The sequence below is a fragment of the Ambystoma mexicanum genome, chromosome 2p (genome assembly GCF_040938575.1).
Source record: "Ambystoma mexicanum isolate Mex_15411 chromosome 2p, UKY_AmexF1_1, whole genome shotgun sequence".
Lineage (NCBI taxonomy): Eukaryota > Metazoa > Chordata > Amphibia > Caudata > Ambystomatidae > Ambystoma > Ambystoma mexicanum.
Window position 1 is genome coordinate 1,253,438,159 of NC_090923.1, and position 22,851 is coordinate 1,253,461,009.

The following is a 22,851-nucleotide window of genomic DNA, read 5'->3' on the forward strand; positions in this document are numbered from 1 at the left end:
GTTTAACCGTTAGAACAACCCTCCTTGTGTAAGTTATTAAAGGGTGGCTTGGATGAAAGTGCCTGCAACTCGCTCACTCGACGGGCTGATGTCGGAGCTACCAATAAAATGGTTTTAACAACCTTAAAAGTTCAAAAGGTTCACACGTTAGACATTTTAGAACCAAATTAAGATCCCAAATTGGAACCTGGAACTGAGGGGGAGGAGGGGATGGGATATTAGTGAGCCCTTTAGAAATTATGTCACTAACTAGTGGAATTTTGAAGTATGAACATTCCTCTGATGAGCGCTTAAAGATGCACAGCGCCGCCAAATAGCCTTCAATAGTACCAAGCTTGAGCCCAAGATTCGCTTAAGATAGCAAAAAGGATAAAACAGCCAGTGTTCTACATCGAAAAGGATCTACATTCTTTTCTCTTCACCGGTTGCAGAATTTATTCCAACGGCAATGGTACAAAGACTTTGTTGCTGGCTGTGATGCTGGAAATGCATCGGAGGGACAGGGCCTCCGTATCCTTGTCCTTTACTGCTTTTTATCGTATGTTCTGTCGTGTTTTCCGCGCAGGTGTTCATGTGGGACTCCTGGCGGTGCAGCTCTCTTTAGGTTTGGTGAACGGACCCGTGGGATACCCTTATGGCATCCATGGATGGGGGGGTACAACCCTGTGCCCCTAGTGTATGTTTTTGGGCACCTGTGGGTGGCCCGCAGAGCAGGGTATGGGCTGGTGGCAGCTACATGCTGAATTTGACAGGTGCGCGGAGTATCCTCCATTTTGGAGATACCCCGGCCCTGCCATTGGAATCCGTTGATTCCTGATGGAAAACATGCGGCCTCTTGCTTTCTAGTACCTATTACCTTGTTTTCCCAAAGTCCTGGGAAGCCCTGACTCTGTCCCTTCCCATCGACTGGCTGTTAGATGGAAGTGCCATATATGGTGTTGTTGTGAAGGCCCGGCCAGACTAGCTGGAGCCTTCCCAGTGACTGTATGTTGTGGGTACCTCCTGTGGGTGGGAACCGGGTGAATCGAGTGTGTGACGAATATGCATTCTGTGTTGTGGATGTCTAGTATCTGGTGGTTGACACAATGACTGAGACAGCCCTGCCCGAAACTGATATGAATGCAGTTGGGAGTGTTGAATGGCTCGGTACTTGCCCCAATACACATAACTTGCTGTGAGTGTCTGGAGAGAAGTGAATGGCCTGAATACCTGGTGTGCCCGATTGGCTGCCTGCCTGCATGAATGCCCTTAGTCGTGATTGGACACTTGAGTGCGACCCAGCGGAATGAATGGGAGATCAACAGTTAATCTGGGGACCTCTCACTGCTAGGAATCGTGTTCAGAAGCTGAAGTCCACTATGACGAGTAACTGGAGTAATTGAAGCTTGACCTTGAAGCCCTGCTGGACGAGAATTGCTGTTGCTCCCCTTCACAATCTGAAAGCTGCTGTGCCTCCAAGGACTGACTCAGAGAGGACCTGGTAAGGCGCCCTCTTCCCGAGCTACGAGGGACCATCGTGCACCAGCTGATCTTTGCCAACGCTCCCTGGTAGACAGACCTTCGACAGGCTGCCGACCCGAGACGGGGACTACCGCGGAATCTCAAAGAGAAGCACTCGGACTGTTGTCCGCCACAGTCGACGACCGCCGTCGCCGACCGGAGCCGCTGTGCTCCTGTTTGCCTCAGAACTTCATTTGATCATCGGAAGCTCTCGTCTGCATCGTCGCCTGCTTTATCCCGCTGGAGAAGGCCCGACCATCGACGCGCCGAGGAGCATCCACCAGTGGGTTTCCCCCCACCTAAGGACCACAGAGACGCCGCCGACTCGACGCCCTTGCTGGGCCACACTTCATCTCTTTGCGGTCCAGAACTATCGTCACTGAGGTGCCCCGCACGCCTCTTCCTTGCAGGACGCCAACGCTCTGTCGTCGACGAGCACCGCTAGGAACGAAGCTGCCACTTCACTGCCGTAGTTCAACCTGTTCACCGTCAGACGTTCGACAACCCGTGACTCCTGCCTTAAAAGGAGGGCACTCAAGAAGGGCCGTTGATTCCCCGACACAAAACGCTGAGTTCCTCAGCGCCTCTCGACGATCCGTGGCTCCTGCTTTAAAGGGAGTCACTCAAGAAGGATCGGTCGACGCATCTTCGGAGAACTCTACTCCACCATGTACATTGGGGGGTAAAACCTTAATAGGAGGAAATAAGACTATTGAACATATATGGACTGGGCTTGTGCTATATATCTCTATTTTACAGGTTGCCTAGGTGGGGGGTGATCTCCACACAGAACTGTGCCTATTGGTAGGGGTCAGCATTCTGCCTATTGTTTCAACCACCTTACTTTCCTGCCTATCTCTATTGCTGGTTTCCTCGTTATTGATCTGTGTGACATTTTAACCGTACAGTTGATGCACTTTAATGAGATTCGATAACATTGGTGGTACCACTTTAGAATTGTATATATTTATCATTATTGACTTCCGAGTACAAAGTGTGTTATTGTGATCGTGTACACACCTTTGAATATTAATTATATAAAGACTGTTTTCAGTAATAGTGTGTGGACATTCCTTTGTGGGGGTTCGGGGACTACACTGTACTTACGAACCAGCCTGCATCACCTCCTGAGAAGCTAGGCCTTGATTGCTCGGATACGTTACCAATAGAGAATCTTGGCTGGGGTCCTCTGTGCCTCTCCTCTACCATATAGAGAGCGGAAGTACAGACACCCCCTACCAGTCTTTACACTGGCCACCTGGCCAAAAAGCAGAATCTCCATTACGTCATCCGGGAGGTCCCAATCCTTGTATCGCAGCCTTTCAGAAGCCAAGCGTGACGGCAGAGTGTCTTGAACTCCATGGAAAACCCGACCCTCCTCATGAGAGAAGATCCTCTCTTTGTGGAAGACGTATTGGCAGACAGATGGACATGTCCAGAAGGTCTGGGTACCAGGTCCTCCTGGCCCAATACGGAGCAATATTCGGATCATGCATTTCCCGAGCTTTCTCAACCTCCGTAAGGAATGACGGGGACTGGAGGAAACTCAAACAGGAGTGGAAACTCCAAGTCCACGACGACTGTGTCCGGTAGAGTTCTTCTTGGGGAAAATTCCCTGGAGCAACACAGTTCACACTTCCGGTTGATACTGGTCGCGAACAGATCCACTTGAGGGTTTCCCCAAAGGGTAAAGATCTCTTGAAGGACTTCCTGAGCTAGTTCCCACTATTGGGAGACTGCTCCGCCTTCTAAGAGCATCTGCCACCAGGTTCTCTCCAGCTAGGTGAACTGTCGATAGGGAGTTTCCGTCTTGAATTAGCTAGTACCAGAGCTGCATTGACTATTTGCTTAGTGATAGTGACCCCTACACCACCTCTTCTGTTGAGGTAGTACATGACCACTGTGTTTTCAGTCAATTTCGGGACATTCTATCCCCGTACAGAGGGCAGAAAAGCCTTCAGCAGTAGTCTGATTGCCCGATCGTTGGTGTGGGCTCCCTACTCCGTGAGTGAGGCGTCCGTCACTACCGTGCTCTCCGGCCATGGTTGCCAAAAGGGTTCTCAATTCAGAATGTTGTCCTCGCAGGCCCACCACAGAAGATCCTGTGCGATCCTACTTGGAAGTAGGTCCGACATCTTTCCTGATAATTGGAACCATTGAGTTCTTAGAGCCCATTGAAGGGATCTCCTTCTCAGGCAGGCAGCTGGCACCAGAAAAATGCAGGATGCGATAAGGCGGAGCAACCTATAAAAATAAAATTAAAAAAAAAAGAATCAAAGGTCGGGAGACACTGGGCACTTTGAAATTTGGTGACCATCTGAAGAATGTCTTGAGCCCTCACCTCAGGTGGCAAGCTCTTTCCCAAAGATGTATCCGGAACAGCGCCGATGAATTGGAGTTTTATAGAAGGTGTCATATGGGACATCTTGTAATTGAGGGAGAAGCCCAGTCTGAAGAGCATGGCAGGTGATGTCGAGATGATCTAGGACTTGTTCAAGAGAACGCGCCCTGATCATCCAATCGTCCAGGTAGGGGTAGACGTGAATCCTCCCCGCTCTGGAGGATAGCTCAGGGGCAACATGCTCGGAAGCAAAACGACACGAAGCAACACAGATTCGATCCCAGTGCCCACGCTTAGAAACCTCTGGGTATTAAGCGCGTTATAAATAACCAATCATATCCTGAGACTCGCTGCCACTACCACCATCAGGCGGAGGTCAGCCGAATGGCAGAACTTGAAATGGATTAAAATTACCAACTGTGAACCTCAGGTATTTTCTGTGCTTGAGATAGATTGGCAAATGAAAATAAGCATTGTGAAAGGGCCAATGACACCATCCAATCCTCGAGTTGGAGGGCCTGAAGGATCTGAGAAAGTGTGACCATCTTGAACTTCTTCCTGAGGAACTTGATCAAGTATCTCAAGTCCAAGATGGGTCTCTGTCCTCCATCCTTCTTGAGTATTAGGAAACAAGGGGTCTACCAACCCTTGTACCTCTCTGCCACAGGCACTGGATCTATAGTGCCTTTCTCTAGCAGGGTTAAAATATCCTGCACAAAGAGCAGATCCAGAATCCTTAGAGTTGTTGCCCGGGGATTGCTCCGAGGTCTCTGTATAAAAGGCAGGCAGTACCCATGGGCTACAGTTCCCAAAGCCCATGCATCCAAAGTAATGTCTCGCCATTCTTCTAGATGCTGAGACAGTCTGCCTCCCACTGGTAAATTGGGACTCAAGACCGCAGACGTTTTGAGGCGGCTGATGCAGTGGTAGATGGTAAAGATGCCCCTGCTTGAGGTGGCTTTGCACCCCTTCCTCATCCACCACAAGGAAATCATCTTTGGCCCCTTTGACTGGCCATTCCCCTCGCCCCGTTCAACTGAGCAGTAGCGAAAAGATTTACCCCTCCAAGGTTGTCCACTAGGTCGAAAAGGCTGAGCTTGCCCAATAGCGGCGCCTAAAGATTTGGCTGGCGCCTCAAGGTCTGCAACTTCTCACGACTCTCGTGAGCCTTGTTGCCAAAAAGCTGAGACCCGTCTAAGGGCATGTTGAGAAGTCTGGATTGCACATTAGTGCAAAACCAGACTTCCGCAACCACGCAAACCTGCGCATAACTGCACTAGCAGCCATGGCTCTGCTGATGCCATCAGCATTATCCAGACCCGACTGAAGAGACACGCACAAGGCTTTCTTGCCGTCTCTAAATATGGCTGAAAAGCAGTCTTTCATCCCCTTCTGGAATGTGCTCTGCCGCCATAGAAATGCAGTCCCATAGAGCGAACGTATATTTTGCAAAGGCACATGTAGAGCTGGCAGATTTGAGTGCCATACTACCTGCGGAAAATACCTTCCTTCCCATCCATCTACTCTTTTGTTGCCCTTATCTGGAGGGATAAGGGCAAGCCGCTTGCTTAGTGGTTGCAGTAGCTGCCTGCACCATCAGACTCTCTGTAGTGGGGTGTTTCAACAGGTAGTCTGGGGTCACTACTGGAAGGGCGGTACTTCTTGGTCAAGTTTTTATTTACAGACGAAATTGGTTTCCGGTGTCTCCCAATTCGTCGCCACCCTTTTCTGCAAAGCAATGTGAAATGGTAATATTGGATCTGACTGAGGACCCTCATCTAAGATGTCTGTTAGATCATGCTGTTCGAATGGCAATGGAGGCCTACTGGACCCCATGTAGTCCACTACCTTGGACATAAGTTGTCTGTAGGACGCATCTGCATGCTCCCCAGCCTCTTGTCTCCCAAACTCCAACTCAGGTGAGGTATCCACCCCACTAGCATTCTGTAAGTTGTCATAGCAGTCTCTCAACCTGGACTCCTCTGCAATAAAACTGGCACATTTAACGTACCAAATTGGAGGCCAAATGGAGCCTCTTCATCCGATGGTTCATTTTCCTCATATGTGGAAAAAAGAGACTTAAAAATAGTCCTTTCGGTAGTGGCACATAGGTTCTCTCAGGTATGAGATATTTTGTAAATAATGGGATCGACGCTGGAGGAGCCGTCAAAACATTCTCCACTGGACTTCATTGGCACCATAAATTTTACCAGGGAGTCTATAAAGCAGCTGACAAAGATGGCATAGCTGGTGTCAATGCCTTTGGCGTCGAATTAGACCGAGGGTTTGGCTGGCATCGAAGGCACCGCCGGCGTCAAAGGCTTCAAAAACCATGAATTATGCTTTCGACTAGACTGATCCTTCAATGTCTCTTCATCGGATGAAGGCCTCGACGGCTCTCAATGTGGATCGGGCCTTAGTCCCAGGCTCAAGGGTGAGCCCTTTCCTTCCCGGCTTCTTTCGAAGGTGTGGTAGAAGCATGGCTTGGGGCTTCGGTTTTTTCAAATATTTTAAGCAACTCTGCTCTGAAGGCCTTCCTAGTTGGGCAAGAAACCCTCTCAGGACAAGCGTTCGACGATGAAGTCGACCTATGGTGCCTTCTCAGAGTTTATAGAGGACGAAGAAGAGTGGCAAGAGCCACTCCTCGAACTCAACCGATTGACCTTCCTCAGATGAGAGTCGCCTCGGTCAAAGGTTTCTTGCCGGGGTAGGAGATTTAGGAATTCGACCTACTTTCAATTTCCCCTTTTGTTCCTTCAAGGCCTTTTCCAGTCATCGACTGGCACTTGGAGCAGTCCGAGGTGTTATGGTCTGCCCCGAAGCGCCACAAACAAATACGATGGGGATCGGTCAAAGACATTTTCGACCCACAATCACAACACTTTCTGAACCCAGACTTCGGGGTTGTCAGTGTCGAAGACATTTTCTAGATTCTCTTTCGAAATAACAGTCGTCACAAAAGTTAAGACGCGCACTGTTTTTCTCAAAGCTATAGATGTCACCGAAAAACAGAACTGAAACCACCAGGCGCTAAACATGCTATATATGCCTTCAATGACATCCTTGAGACGGGGGAAATTGAGTCGACGCCATCAATGCACAGCGCCCTCTGCTGAAATAGTTTTTCCAAAGCAGATTAAGCTTGATATCAAATATCAAAGATGAGGACTACGTGGGAGAACACAATCCATTTGAAAATATTTTGCAAGGACATAACGCTCATTGTTCCCATGTGGGGGGGAGTGGTAGGAAAAGCCACCGTGTAAGAGGACATTGCCACCTGTACACCAAACTCTGGAGTTTGATGTCTAGCAAGAAAATCCCTGTCAACAGAAGGCAGGCTGTGTCTCTTTACCAGCTCGTTATTAACAGCAGTAGCGGCATCTGTTTTTTCTATACCTTCATAATAGGTTTCTTTAGTGCTGTATGGAAGGGCAGTACTAGTACCTTAGGAAAACCTGTATATAGTATGTCAGTGAGCTCTTTGTCTACTTCCTTAGCAGGATGACACCATCTGAAATATTCAACTACCCTATTCATGAGTCTACTAGGCTGCACTAGGGTGAGAGTGCATACCCGGTGTGTCAAAATCCACCAATGCGGAGTTAACCAAACAACTTGCATCTTTTAAACAAAGGCAGGCTGAAACCAATTCTGGAATTTTAGAGACTGCAAAGCAGAATACGGATATATCCAAGATGAGGAATTTGTGCAAGGACACAATCCATTAGAAAGTGTTAGTTTTCTACAAAATATCCTGGAGGCCTGCTTGGAAGAGGTTGCATTACCATTTCTATAGATGTTGCTTCCTTTTCTCTGCCCTATAAAAGCAAGGGGCTGGCAGTGACCGTTTTAGAGAGTGCCTTGATTGTGTCTTACAGGAGTTGGTAGCATCCCACTTTAATCGGATATTAACACTGACCTCCCCACTCGGTACCCAAGCCCCCATAGTTGGTAGGAAACTTGAACTTCCATTGCATATGCGGTCAATTTTTTTTTTTTTACTATGAGCCGTGAGTTTCAGGCTTCAAGTTTTTACATGCCAGGCACTTCTTGCCATGGTCCGTGGTCAGTCATTTGTTAGACATCCATCGAGTTTCTTCTACCACAAACGTGGTATTACAAGCTGGGCAGAACGTTAAAAAGGAGTCTCCATAAATGAAAAGCAAGTGAAAGAGCTAGGAGACATTCTCAGCAATAATGAAATATCCTTCTGTGCACCAATTGCAGCTGGGGCAACGTCAGTCTTCGGCTTCATTTACAGTTTGCGGATTATCTACGCCGCTGTATAGAAGTCTGTCTCGGAGAAGATGTTGCAGTTCAGCAACAAAATATTCTTGGGAAATTCGAGATTTAGCTTTTACTCCCGTGATCATGCAGATGGCAGAAAAGTAACAATGAGGATTTAGACATGCAGGGCATCACAGGTGCACATGTAGGATAGTGTGTGGCAGCAATACTTTTGTTGACTCCTTTTTACTTGGAAATTAAATTAATATATACACAGATTCACGTTAATGATATGGAAATCCTGTGAGAAATACACTTTTACATCAGTGTCACTTAAATGGTAGCCACTTCTGCTTTTTGGAAAACATCAAGAAAAGGCTGAACCATCATTTGCCACCTAAACATGCTTTAACCTCGAGTGTCACTTATTAATGAAGCAGGAACATGTTGGTTGAACTAATGAGTCATTATGTGGTAAACAGGACATTCAAGAAGAACCATACACCAGCAGAAAATCGCAAGGTTTTAGCACAAACACACAAAATGGGATCCGAAAGCAACTAGCTCAGCACTTTCCTACTCTGATTATACAAAATATTTCAGGGTCGTCAATAGCTGCTCCATCTCGGAGCTCTGGCATGTGTCCAGCAGACTTTGGTGTAACTAACTATTGCAGAATAAGCATGCAAAAAGGTAGCATCGCTGAAGAGCCTTCCACCAAAAAATGCTAGCTAACCAACACACTGGAGACAGCAGAAGATGCTCTAGCTACGAAGGTGGACCAGTGAAGAGCAGATGAGCAGACATGTGGTGATGGTCCAAGAGTGCACTGTACTACTGAAACAGCAGAGTGCCCACAGTAGATTACAGGCTGAGGTGAGAGCGACCAGTGCCATAAAGGGCAGCAAACATTCTAGGTGCAGCATTGTAAGTGGATAGCAACTATCAGCAGGTCTTTGCCGCTTTAAGCTGGTTTCAGCTGTTACTCTGTTGAGAAGGACCTTCACGTAAATAAGAGGAAGGCTGTCAAGAGGACACAAAACACTGACATTCCTAATGAGTGTTTTATTCAATAATAAGAAAAGGGCCCATCATTCCGTTTATATGTGGTTGTTCCCTGCCTATATAAATTACTACGGTGCTAGTTAGTCGTCAGGAAATGTTGAATTAAATAGGTCTGCTGTCCAAAAACTAAGTCTGACTGACCCTAACACTATTCTTACTAAGGTCATAAGAATACATCCTTTATCCAAATGGTCTCTTCAGCAATGTTTCTCCTTCCGTTTGAGTTCTTGATAATAGGAAATTCTTAAATCGTCTGTCACCCTCTGTATGACTGCGTAGGTCTTTCACCTGCGTTTGGGGTTCATCTTCTCTTTAGGGGCTGTTCTCCAGGAACCCCTATTTGCACTTTGATTCAGGCAAACATATCTTGGAGGTTTCAGTATCACACTTGTGTGGTAGGCGATCTTGGCTAGTAATGTTCCTTCTTCCTTCCTGGTGGGGTTTATTTTCTCTGTTGGATAGGATTTACTTTGTATCACTTTCATATGGGTTCATCTTGCCTTTGTTCATAGCATTCTCTGATATGCTTCTTATACTAGGGACCATTTCCCCCCTCTTCCAGGATCTGTGTGTCCATGTTTTACGGACCTCTTGTTCAAATGTAGTCGTTACTTTCTTATTAGCATACTCTTTCTGTATTGTTCCACTCTTCCCTTCTTAGGGTATTGGATACTCCCCCCCCTTTTCCCAGGGTACTGGTGTTCTAATCGTAATGATATTTCTTTCACTGTTAATCTTAATACCTTTTCTCTCAGTGGAATATTCACTCTTCGAAGTATTCCATTCTTCCCTTCCTCCTATGTAGTGTAGTGTGCCCCCTTTGCAGGGTATTTGCATCCATGTTTTAAGGACCTCTCTATTAGGTTTAACTGATTCTTGATCACATTATCAAAGTTTAACTTCACATTCAATACTTCGTCAATTTCATTGGGGCAAGTTTCTCCTGTTGAATAACGCTTCCTTGGAGTCCTCCCGTTCTCACAGTTACCTCTGGTCTTACAGAGGAACTTTCCCAGGGCCTGCACTCGCTCTGCTTCTTCTTGCTCGTTCTGCCTCTCCATCCGTTCACTTCCATCGGCTCCCCACTCTCGGACCTCTCTCACTCGGCGTCCCCTTATCTCTGCGGGAAAGCTGCTTGTTTGCCGAATTCTCAGCTTGATGGTTTTAGCGTCATTAGAGGGATGCACTGCCAACCACGAAGTCATGGTCACACCATCAGTCTCTTGCTGTGGGGAAATGCTTGTTCTACAGTGCTACATTCTGGCTGTCAAAACACTCAGTCGTCGGCTCCGCAGCTCTCCTCGAAGTGCTCTCTTTAAAGTGCTATGCGTTCAGGGGGCCTCCCCTGCTTGCATGTGAGTCTCTGCCTCGCTGTGTCCACCTTTGTCAGTTAATTCATCCCAGTTGAGTGGACGTCTCTCTTTAAAGAGAGCTAACCCTTTTTATGGTAGTAACCTATTTTAGCCTGGCCTTCAGCCAAGTGTCCGAATTTGATATTGTTCTCCATGACAGGCAGTCCCAAGTATGCTACCATAGGGAATGGCTTAGGGAGGTACTCGGAGGAACCAGAGTCCTTGTCCCCTAAAGGGGAGTCTCTCCCAGTGAGGCCCTGCTTGCCCAACCCCCTAGGGAGGGTCTTGTGAAGCAGGATCACCTCCCTATCCTCAAAAGGGGGAGGCTTCCCCTTGGGGAGAAGTGACGAATTCCCTCGATTCGTCACAGTAGGTAGACCTCTGGAATCTTTTGTGCAGGCTACATAAGGTAAGACTGACCCTGGGGATGCGGGCAGTAGCAAAAAGGACACAAAACAGGGGAGTTGCACCAGACTGCCATAGAAACTCCACAGGCATACGGCAGATGTCAACAAGTGCAGCCTCAACTATTTTTCATTTGAAAAAAGGTTGAAGACTGAATGCTTGAGGATCCCGACTAACAGACCAGGAGAAGAAATCTGGGGTCTACAAAGGAGTGATAACTGGTAGGAGTATACTTGCGGTTATTTTAACAAACCCTGAAAGAATAAACATTGTGCATGATGCTGCAACCATCAAGAGTCCATCTGGCCACTGACAGTAGGATGCTGAATTTTTCAGACCAGAGAAATCCGTCTCAGTAGAAGATACAGGAACTCTATGCAGTATGCAAAAAATTAAGTTAAAAAATATTGGCCCTCTTGCAAGTGAATCTCCAAGAGCTACATAATAGAAAAAAAGCAGTACTAAAGGAAATAGTGGCAACAAGAGCCTTTCTAGAGGACCATGAACAGGACAAATCTATTTATAAATAGGTACAAGCAGTTCTCACAGTGCACACAGGCAGGTATTTGAAATTGAGCAAGGTGATTCATGTAGATATTGCATATGTCAGCATGCGGTTTAATTAAGGTCTGCTTAAATAGACCTCAAACTGTCAGAGGATCTTACAGAAACTTGGAGCCAATTGTTTGTAGGGCAATGTCTTCCATTCAGTCCATCCTGCCCAGGCACCCCGTTAATTATGCCCTACCTATTGGAGGTATGGTAGCGTGGATAATTCGATAGGAGGCAAATGGGGAAAGAGATTAACAGGGCTGCAACTGAACGTGTGTCAGGTGGTTGGACTGTTTTGAAGCAGTAAAGATTGTGGGGCTGCTTTGGTTTACACATGATTGACAATCATTGCTTATATTTACTTCAATTAGAACAAACTTTATAAACTCAATATTTTAAAAAGGGAAAAATCACAGAACTGCCAAATGTGCCCAAAAAGATGGTACTTGAAATATGTTGAAAAAACAAGTCTAGCTTAAATTGTGGGCTAGAAAAACAAACTCACAAATCGTAGTGTTGATTCCACTTGGGATCTAACGTGTTCTTCACAGTGTCAGTGGAATGGCACTGACCAGATCCGTCAACTACTATTTTTGCAAATGGATCAGGTAGTCCTAATAAAAATAACAAAAAATAAGCTGTTGCATATTTAACAAAGCAATTAACAAGATCTACAATTTAAACATAAAAACAGGCACCTACTTTAAACCACCCCCCCTGCTTTAATTCAACTGCAGAACCAAACAGATTCCTGAAGAATATATTCTAAAACATGAAGTTGCTTGCAACAAAGAAAAATGTGACAAATTAAATGATGCTCTTACTTTAATCCAGTCATTGTGAAATTACTTTGTTTTGACAATGCGTTGGCACAACTGGAAAATAATGTTGGCAAGTGCATAGATGCTGTACTACCCATACACCCTTTATTCTGTAACTATGCATAATAATAAAAATAATAATAATTAGTTGCTCTTAGTACTATTTAAGACCATCTGGTGTTTAGGAAACAAAATCTCATTTTAGAATTACGGTTGCCAAATCGTATTGGACTTTTACTTTTGGGGGCTGCCCCGGCTTAAACCATTAATATAAAGAGGTTCTTTTGTTTGCACTTTGATTCGGAAATCGTATTTTCGATATTTTTCTCTACAGCCCTCTTTAGGTTCTGCACAAAAATAGAAAATGAACAAGTGAAGGCCCGATTTAAGAGCCCCGTAGGTAGTGCTTCCCCACAACAGAAGAGTATTCTTAGGTAGTGGAAGTTGACAAGCAAATTAATTATGAAAGAGATGTTGGGCACATGGATCGCAAGAGCCCAAGCACAGTGAACATTTTATTTTAACCCCACAAAGAAGGTCTCACGCTCTACCCGCTGACGAGGAGTCTTGGACTTGCAAAAAAAGTTCAGCATACTGGAAACACTTGCCCTGACGAAGCACTGCTACCTATATAGTACAGGGAGAGGCATACTTTTCATGAAGAAACATTGACTGGCTAAGTGCTTCTTTGAGTCCGTCACTTTGGAATCCACAGCTTTTTTACTACAAAGAGGACTGTGCATAAAAATAAGAAAATCTTCTAAAAACAAGCATTGGCAAAGCCAACAGCTTTGGTGTTTGTGTAGGCCTGGACAGCCATTTACCAGGCAATGCCACCTGATAGCAGTCCCTGGCGAATTCCCATACAATGTCTATGCACAAGCCAAAACTGTTGACTTTGTCGATTCTGTTTTTTAACAGTACTTCAGCGCTTACAACACATACCGCGTATAAATCATGGGGCTATAAAAACACTTGGGTAAGAGATTTGTATTACACCAGCTCCCCGAATGTACCGCTCCAATTAAGTTATTAACTCGAAGACTGCTTTGAAATGATACTGGCTGGCCCTTTGAAACACAAAAGAACAAGTTACTTACCAACTGTAACGTTCTCTCGATTGGATGTTCCTCCCACGTATTCCTCATCTTAGATATTCGGTCTTCAGCTTCACTGCTTTGGAAAACAAATGTTCTCCACCAGAGGGTGCTGTGCTCGAGGTCACGTCGCCTATATCCCTTGGAGGCTGCTGTCGACGTCATCCGCAGCATAAAGGGCTCAAGCCGTGCCCGTTGGCTACAGTTCTGTTTTTTCATATATTTTCAATTGATGAGTTGATAAGGCATTAGACCGTAAGCTCTCAAGGAACACAGGGTAGGATGGGAGGGTGGATGAGGAATACATGGGAGGAACATCCAATCGAAAGAACATTAGTTGGTAAGTAACTTGTTCTTCGAATGGATTGTGTCCTCCCACGAATTCCTCATCTTAGATAGGCTCCCAAAGCAGTATGCATTTGGATGAGGGAGTACCAGAAAGTATTAATCATGGACTGTATGAAGGACCGCTTTGGCAAAGAGAACCCCTTGTGATGATGTTGAATCTAGAGAATAATGCTTCACAAAAGTGTGCATAGAAGACCAGGTGGCCGCTGCACAAATGTCTTGCATCGGGACACCCCTCTGAAGAGCCTTTGAAGTTGCCATGCCCCAAGTTGAACATTCAGAAATAAACAATGATACAACGCGATTTAGTAACTAATCTATGTCCAGCATAGCCAATGAACAGTTGGTTGTCTTGTCTGATGTTAGCCATTCTGTAAATATAGAAGCTTAAACCTCTTTTTGGATCTAACCGATTTAACCTCTCTTCATCCTTAGAAGGATAAGGAGGCGGGTAAAAAGTAGGGAGAACTCGCTTTTGTGGAAGGTGAAATTCCGACGCCACTTGACATGGGAGGGGCGAACCATCAAATCTACCTTCTCCTTAAAAAATATGGTCAACGGCAGTTTACATGACAAAGCCTGTAGCCACTCTGCGAGCAGAAGTGATAGCCACCCAAAAAACGGTATTAAAAGCCGAAAGTATAAGTGGACACAATGGAGAGGCTCAAAAGGAGCTCCCATCAGGAAATTCAAAATGAAGGTGCCAATCTGGAAACATGAATGGAACTGGAGGGAAGATGATCGTAAGCCCCTTCAGTACCTGAATAACAATGGGATCCTTAAAATAGGAGCCCCGTTCAGGTGTGCACTGGAATATAGACAGCGCTGCCAGGTAACCTTTAGTAGTAGACATCTGAAGCCCCTGGTGGGCCCAGATGCAACAGAACAGGCAATACAATGCGAGTCACAATTGAAAGGATCAATATTTTAGGGTCTACACCTGCAGTAAAAACTTTGGTTACTGGCCTTCTAGCTTTTTGGCTCCACCTCCACAGTGTCTTCCGGACGATCCCAGTCCTTATAGCTTATCAACTCAGAAACCAGGTGTGAAGATTCAGGGTTTTGATTTCTGGATGGAGAAGACTCCTTCTTGGAAAAGCAGATTTGCTCTCTGGGAAAGAGGCATTGGTGGGCAGAAGGACATGTGCAGGAGTTCTGGGTACCATGTCCTCCTAGCCCAATCTGGAGCAATCAGGATCATGAACGTCCCAAACTTCCTCAACCTCCTGATAGAAGGAATGACAGGGGCTGGAGGGAACATGTACGGGAGTGGAAAATCCCAAACCACCATGAGCGTGTCCACCACAGTTCCTCTCTCGAAAAATTCCCTGAAACAGAACAGGTCGCACTTCCTGTTGATACTGGATGCAAACAGATCGGGTTATCAAAGGGCAAAGATTTCTTGAAGGGTTTCCGGAGCTAGCTCCCATTCGTGAAAGACTGCTCTGCCTGCTTAGAGCATCCGCCGTCGTTTTCTAGGTCATCAACCGATGGAGAAACTTCCTTTAAGTTACCAAAGCCAGAGCTGCATTGCCTCTCTGCACAGTGGTGGTGGCCCTACACCATCTCTCTTGTTGAGGTAATGCATAGCTACTGTGTTATCCATCATTATCAGGACATGCTTTCCCGCACAGAGGGCAAAAAGGCCATCAGTGCTAATCTGATTGCCCTCAGCTCTAAAAGGTTTGTGTGTAGTTTGGACTGCGATAGAGACAAACAACCACTGATAGTTATATCGTTCAAGTGGGCTCCCCATTTCATGAGGGAGGAGTCAGTGACTACCGTCATCTCAGACCATGGTTGCCAAAAAGGTTCCTCTTTAAACACATTACCCTTGCAGGCCCACCTCCTGGAGATCCTGTGCGATCTTGCTCTGAACCTGAAGGACGGTCATCCCGCCAGAGAATTGTGAGCATTGGGTTCTAAGAGCCCACTGGAGAGAGCTCACCCCCAGATGAGCCTCTAGCACCAGGAAAATGCAGGATGCCATGAGGCCAAGCAACCTCAGAAAATTGAAGGCTGGTTGATGTTGGGTGTTCTGCAACTTTTCTACCATCCGCACGATATGCTGTGCCCTCAACTCGGGGGGGGGGGGGGGGGGGGGCTGAAGGGGAATCGCAAAGTTACCCCAAGGAAGAATCCAGGACTGCTCCAATAAATTGAAACTTTTGACAAGGTGTCATGTGGGACTTATTGAAAATGTGGGAGAAACCCAGCTTGTGGAGAGAGTGACAAGTTCTAAAGAGATAATCCAGAGCCTGTTCGGGATAACAAGCTCTAGTCAGCCAGTCGCCTAGGTAGGGAAAGATGCAAATCCCTCCACCACCATCAACTTGGTGAAGACCACGAGGGCAGAGGCGAGCCCGAAAGGCAGCACCTGAAACTGAAAATGAAACCTGCCAATGGTGAATCTCGGGTACTTCCCGTGCTTGGGATGAATAGGCATATAGAAATAAGCATCCTGAAGATCAAGCGACTCCATCTGAAGGGCCTAGAGGATCTGCAAAAGAGTTACCATCTTGAATTTGTCCTTCCTGAGGAACTTGCTCAAGGGTCTCTGCTCCAAGATGGGTCACAGTCGTTATTGGGAATCCGAAAATAAGAAGAGTACCATCCCTGGTTCCTCCCTGCTACAGTTACCCTTTTCTATTGCACTTTACACCAGTAGGGAGAAATCACCTGCAGAAGGAGCGGATTTGGCCTGAAGGGCAATCTGGGGGCCTTTTTAAGAATGGGGGACAGTAATCGTGGGTTACTGTTTGCAGTACCCAAGCATCTGAAGTAATGTTTTGCCATTCTTCGAGATGTTGGGTTTATCTGCCTACCACCACCATGTCATGGACCAAGGATTTAAAGCGGTTTTGGTGCTGTGGCTGCAGTGAAAGAAAACTAGGCAGAGGCAATGACATAGATTTACCTCGAAGTCCTCGTCCGCCACAAGGTCGTCTTCTCTTGCCTCTGAGCCATCTGTCTCCTTGTTCTACTGACTAACAGAACCGAAAGGAGTGACCTCTCCAGCTTTGAAAGGTTGACTGGCTCTGTTGCGGTTGGCGAATTGCTGCTTCCAATGACTTCGCAGCTGCCTTGGATGCCTGCACTTTCTCTAAACTCTCATTAGCCATAGAGCCAAAAAGGTGAGCACCATCAAACGGCATGTCTAATAGCCTAGCCAGAACATCTGGGGCAAACCCCAACATGCGCAGCCATGCAAATCTCCTTGCAACCATTCTTGCTGCCCTAGAAAGACTCCCACAATCAAAAGTGTCTAACCTAGATTTGCACATAGCATTCTTACTACCCTGGACAATATTAAAGAATCCTTCCCTCATTTCCACTTCAGGGATATGTTCTGTGGCTTCAACCACAACATCCCTCAGGGTGAAAGAGTACTTTGCCAAAGCACACGTAGCGTTAATGGCCTATGGAGCCACACTCCCCACCGAAAATATCCTCTTTCCCAGGGTATTACCCTTTGTCGACCCAGTCAGGTGGGATTGTCGGGAAGGCAGCCGCCTTCGAAGTAGACTTTGCGTCTTGCACAACTAGGCTCTCCGGGGTATGGTGCTTAGAAAGATATTCCGGGTCTAAAGCCAAATGCCTGTATTTTCTTGCCAGATCCTCATTCAGTGCTGGTGTGTCGTCTGGCTTCTACAAATTTTCAAAGACCTTGTTCTTCAAAGCCATATCAAAAGGCAAGACAGGATCCTTCTGAGGTCCCTTACCCAGGTTGTCCATAAAATCATCCTGCTCTATATCTATGACCGGACTACCTCAACCCAGGTATTCTGTCACCCTACACATGACAGACCTGTAAAATGCATCAGCATGACCAGCTGAATCAGGGGTGGCCACTTCAGGTCAAGTGTCTGCAACCTGTATTCATTGGAAAGGAACTTTTCATGTCCATTAGGGGTACCTGACTGCAATAAAAAAGGGGCATCATCCTCCTCTTACTCCGCTTCCTCAAATGAGAAGCACACATACAAAGTCATCTTTCTTGGACAAAGGCATAAAAACCTTCGATATTCTGAGGTCGAAGGCTTCGACATCGAAGGCCTCAATACCGACCCCTTTGACGGAACAGAAGAGGGAAGCAGAGACTTCAACTTTTCTCAAGTCCAATGTTCCCGCTAAGCTGTGCGCTTGCACAGCTTCCTTCTGGGTGCTGCTCAGAAGAATTTTAGCAGCGCACAGACAATTCCCACCTTCTCACGAATAAATAAGGCACAAGCCACAGCATTTACCAGATATGTGCTTTCTAGCATAATAAAGCTAAATTATACTCACTAGCTGTGATATTCAGGTATAGCCTATTTACGCTACCCTACTATGCAAGCTGACCTTAAAAATCCCAAAACCCTCAAAACAGAATACAACCCCAAGAGGTTAAAAACTAAACAATATGCCCCGAGCGGCAGGGACATTACAGAGTCAGGTAATGCCCCAGTGTTATAGGCCCCTTTGCATTACCTGACTCGGTAATGCCCCTGCCGCGTGGGGCATATTGATATTAGTAACCCAGCCCACAAGAGCTGAGTGACCGGGGCACTAAAAGCATTTTTTTTCTGTCCCAAAACGCTGCAGAGTCAGTTTTCCCTTTCCATGGCGGCCATCGGGAGCGGACGCGCTGGGAACAGAAGTGTTCCCAGCGCATCCGCTCCCGTAAGAGGACAAAGAAGCTAAGTGGGGTTGGGGGAGGGAAAAGCCAGGCCTCCCACCGTGGACAAAGCGGCTGGAATCCCGGCCGAGAAGCGATGGATTCTCGGCTGGTAATGACCCGGCGAGAGCCAATCAGAATGTGTGTTGCATTCTGCTCGACTCTCGCTGGGTACTAATGAAAAAAGTAGCTCCATGAATAGAAGATCTAAGATATTCCTGCACTCATTACCCTCCCCATCATGACTACTATACTTGACTGTACCACGCTTAAGACTAACTTCCTCTGCAGGCCACATTTAGATATTACCGGACAACTAGGACTCTGCATACCTTGGCTCTATGAAAGGCTATCAGACTTGTACCCACATCCACTTGCTTAATGTTTGCTGTAAAATGAATAACCTTCAAGCACCAGAATGGGTTACTCCTGGTGCCTTAGCAAAACGTTCACCCACACTATGTATCCAAATCTTCAGCTCAAAAATCGGATACCGACTAAGTAAGCAGGCTACTTGGATCTTTAACCTCTTACCATGCTTCTTATTCTTTGTACATATGCCACACAAGTGCTTTGAAGCACTTCTCGAACGCATTTTAAAACTCAAAATATTAATTCGCCCTCTTAGGATCTTGAGTAGGTAAATGTCATACTACGCGTATTCTACTTTAGCATTTTTAACATTACCCTTTAAGTGGAGAACACATTGAAAAATCATTTACTTGACCTGAATGGGATGATGGGTGTGGACTATGCCGGGTATTATTCGCACATGGTATTAGGGCAACAGATATTTGGACAGCTAGAATGCTTTTCACACAATCTGACCTTAACAAATTATATGGTAAAACTCTGCTATACAAACATGGTTTCAATAAGCACTTGTATAATCCTACCCAACAATATTCGGGTGGGGGAGGTTGCAAACAATCTTGTATGCACATGCCAATTCTTAAAATGTCTGACACTGCCCATAAAATAATGGCAAGGCTTTAAATAGGTTTTGCTTGCAGAGTATTGTGGATATGCAAATATCCCAGTGAGCGGTTTACTGCTAGAATCCCCCACTTTTTACAGAGCTCTGTCAGCTAGTACTAGACACTAGCACAGGAGCCGGGGAAGGTTACAGGAGTGGGGTGAGCATAGGAGCACACCCCTTAGTGGTGAAGTACAAATCAGCAACTTTCAGAAAACCAAACAAGACGTTTCGACAGTACAGTGAAGGAAATATGGTGTTTGTTTGCTAAAGGATAGGAAACTCTAGTAACGGTCTAGGAAACTGCACCTTATGAACCTTTCTCTGCTCAGCTGCTGAGGGCAGCGGTCGAAGTGCACAAAAAGAATTAGTAGATCTGGTTTCTGTGATAATGTCGCTGTGAAAAAGTCACCAGGTAGCCACATTTTTTCCCTGACCCTTAAAATTCGTTCCACAAATATACTAGATGGGGTATAATTATATTACCTTCAATCCTACAATATTTGGGGAAAGGGTTTGTCTGGAGGGTGCATTTTAGGCAAATGCTGCCAGCTGTCGACCATTTTCACTGCAACATTATCACTGGATACGGGTGAACAATGTTGCCTACTGACCTGCCGCCACTCCCCACAAACGCGATCACCACGCTCCGTCCCACACACAAAAAAAATGAAACATGCGTCTGCTATTTAAGGGAACATTCAGTGCACTGAAAGTGCAAGTTTCAACTTCTTCCTATACTTTTCTTTTAAAACTAAACCATTCTGGAATGGTTTCTTTTTCAAATAAAAGTATAGGAACGGTAAACATTTTTAAAAAATTAGAGGAGCACCGCTCCCGTCCACTATGATCACAGGCGGAGGGCTTTTCAATATAGTCCTGTGTTCCGAGTGTGCCTCCAATATCCAAATACATCTTGTTTTACTGTTAACATTGAATTGCAGTGGAGGGGTCCCTAGTTACGGAAACAGGAGCTCAATCGGTTGTACCCCTGAAAATTGCTACTCACTTAAAAGGAAAATGTAAGTGATTTTCTTCAACGGGGCTCCATAAGAAACCTCAGTAAGGCTCTTGTTGAATTTTGTCTAGGCTGTGGTGAGGAAGGATGGGTAACACTATAGATTGTATTGGTGCCCGGTCTGTTCACTTCCTGTTAGGAATACAAGCAGGGATCTGATAAGAGTTTGCCCCTACTTTGAATAAAAGGATTTTTATGGGGGTAAAAAGTAATTAGTTATACTAATATGGCTACTTTATGCTCATGAAGAATTCCTCGTGAGATCGGCAGTCATATTATTAAAGTTCCTTCCTATGACACTGCTCTGCCGACTAAGTTTAAGAAAATATCAGATGCGCTTTGTGGGTAGAAGCAGGTGGTAGGTTCCCATGTGTTGGTTTCCTGTTTATGTTGGGCACATTTTTTTGTTTTTAGGGTGTACAAAATGGGTTGTGTGTATGCCTCTTAGGTGTATGTTTGGTTGTGTTGTCACAGCTCTGTTCACAAGACAATGTAATGTCGATAGTAAGCAGTGGTACAAGAATTCTAATCATATTCTGTCGTCCAGTTATTCTGATGCAGGTATTATCTGTACACAAATTATAAGGGGCATGGTCACCTGGCCTTTGAACTACTTAAGTGTCACATTACCTCCCATTCACATGTTTTCTGACGCATTCCTTTTATGTGCCATTATTCCATCTGCAAATATTGTATCCTGCCTGAATTGTCTGCCAGCCCAGCCACATCAGTTATGATCAGCAATATTGATTTATAAAAGGTTTTGTTTGGATTCCTCCATTAACAGTACATACAAGTAAAATTAATCCACATGTTTCTCAATTTTTCAAGAGCCAAAATAACCCATTTACAATCAAAGGAATTAAAACCATGGTACAAAATACATATAAACCACGTCCCATAAATTTCCATAAAATGTGGCCTAAGAACCACAATCCAATATTTGGATTTTATTGTTAGTCCCTACCCACCATTTTGGTTTTAAGCAATCTCACATTTTAAGCCATATCCAAGCACTTAATCAAATCAAAAATGAACTAGGGCACAGTACAATTAAAAATTAAGGCCACAGCTTCTTTACAAGATCTGATATCATAGGCCAGGAAGTGAAGTTTTTACTACCTCAAAAACTCGGCTTTATAAAATGGACAGATCAAAAAGAAATTAACCAGATTCTCACCCAGCCGCATATCACATTGGAATTTTGGCGAGGCTTTAAGCCAACTATTACTTTTATCCAGCGGCCGACCCCGGTAACCAAAGCCCCAGAAGTACTGGGCCTAAACTCAGCCCCTAAAAGGGGAACCTCGGAAGAACAGCCCCCTTGTGAGGGAACACGGAGAAGACTCTGGTGTGCCTGTTGGATCCCTTGCGGGATACCTCAGGGAGATCCCCGGTAATAGAGCCACTTGAGCGTCTCGAAGACCCAGGGAAGGAATCCTCTGGCCAAGGTGCCCTGAAAAGGAAAGAACTTACTGGTTGTTTCCTTTTTTCTTCAATGAAGAGCTGCAAGTGTGGCGGAGGAAGGCGTTGAAACACCTCTTCCCACCTGACAAGCCGATGCTGGAGTGCACGGACAGAGAGAGTCGCAGTAGAAGCACCAGTGTTCCGGGCCCAAGCACTCCAGGCAGAGTGGGGATCCGCCTTTGCAAAACGACGTTCAAGGATGAACAGGAAACGAATCCCAGACGCTCCGGCATAGACAGAGGAAAGATGACCGTGGAATCGGAGCAGGAATGAAGGACGAGGGAATAAAAACAAAAATATTCCCAATGAGGCAAGTACATCTGACCCCGACCGTGCTGAGAAAAGGACTGAAGGGCGTTCCGCAGGGTGGAGCTCCGGAAGGTGGGGTTGCAGTCACGTGCAGTGGGCCAGCGTAAACATAAGACATTAAATTTGTTGATGCTTTTTAAAAAAAGTTCTCTGGTCCCACCCCAAAGGACAGTATGCCGCCCCCCCCCCCCCCCCCCCCCCCCCCCCCCCCCCCCAAGTATGGAAGAAAGGAGCTGGAATGTAGGAGTAAAATAGTTACAGGTAAGTAACTTGTTCCTTCTCCAGCATGGGGTCTGGCATGGATTCACATGCTCATGAATAACAAATACATAGAAGTACATAACCACGGGCGGTGGCAATGCTCAACAGAAGCAATTGACTCTTACCTCTGGAAGAGACTCGACTCAAGCAAACAGGTTACGTAGCACTGCTTGGCCTCCCTCCCTGGAATCCCTGTCAGTAGAACTTTGTGATGGTGTGTGTGGACCTCCATTTAGCAGCCCTGCAGATGTCCAGCAAGGGCACACCAGACATGAACGTTGTCGTCGCAGTGATCACTCTGGTGGAGTCGTCTCTCGGACGGCCGAGCAGTGGTCGGTTAGCCAACAGATGACAGTGCGTGATGCGGCCGGAGAACCACCTTGAAATGGAAGCCTTGGACAAGGCCTTCCCATGGTTCACAGGACCAAAGTTGACAAACGGCTGTGAAGTAT

General features: G+C 45.9%; 1 protein-coding gene across 1 annotated transcript in view; it reads right to left on the minus strand.

Moving 5' to 3' along the window:
• The window catches only part of SMURF1 (SMAD specific E3 ubiquitin protein ligase 1), a 1,020,511-nt gene that overhangs the window by 698,117 nt on the left and 299,543 nt on the right, over window positions 1–22,851 (minus strand). Inside the window, exon 3 of the mRNA XM_069645560.1 lies at window positions 11,951–12,059. Coding sequence (XP_069501661.1) covers window positions 11,951–12,059 — 109 coding nt within the window. The remainder of the gene's footprint in view (window positions 1–11,950; window positions 12,060–22,851) is intronic.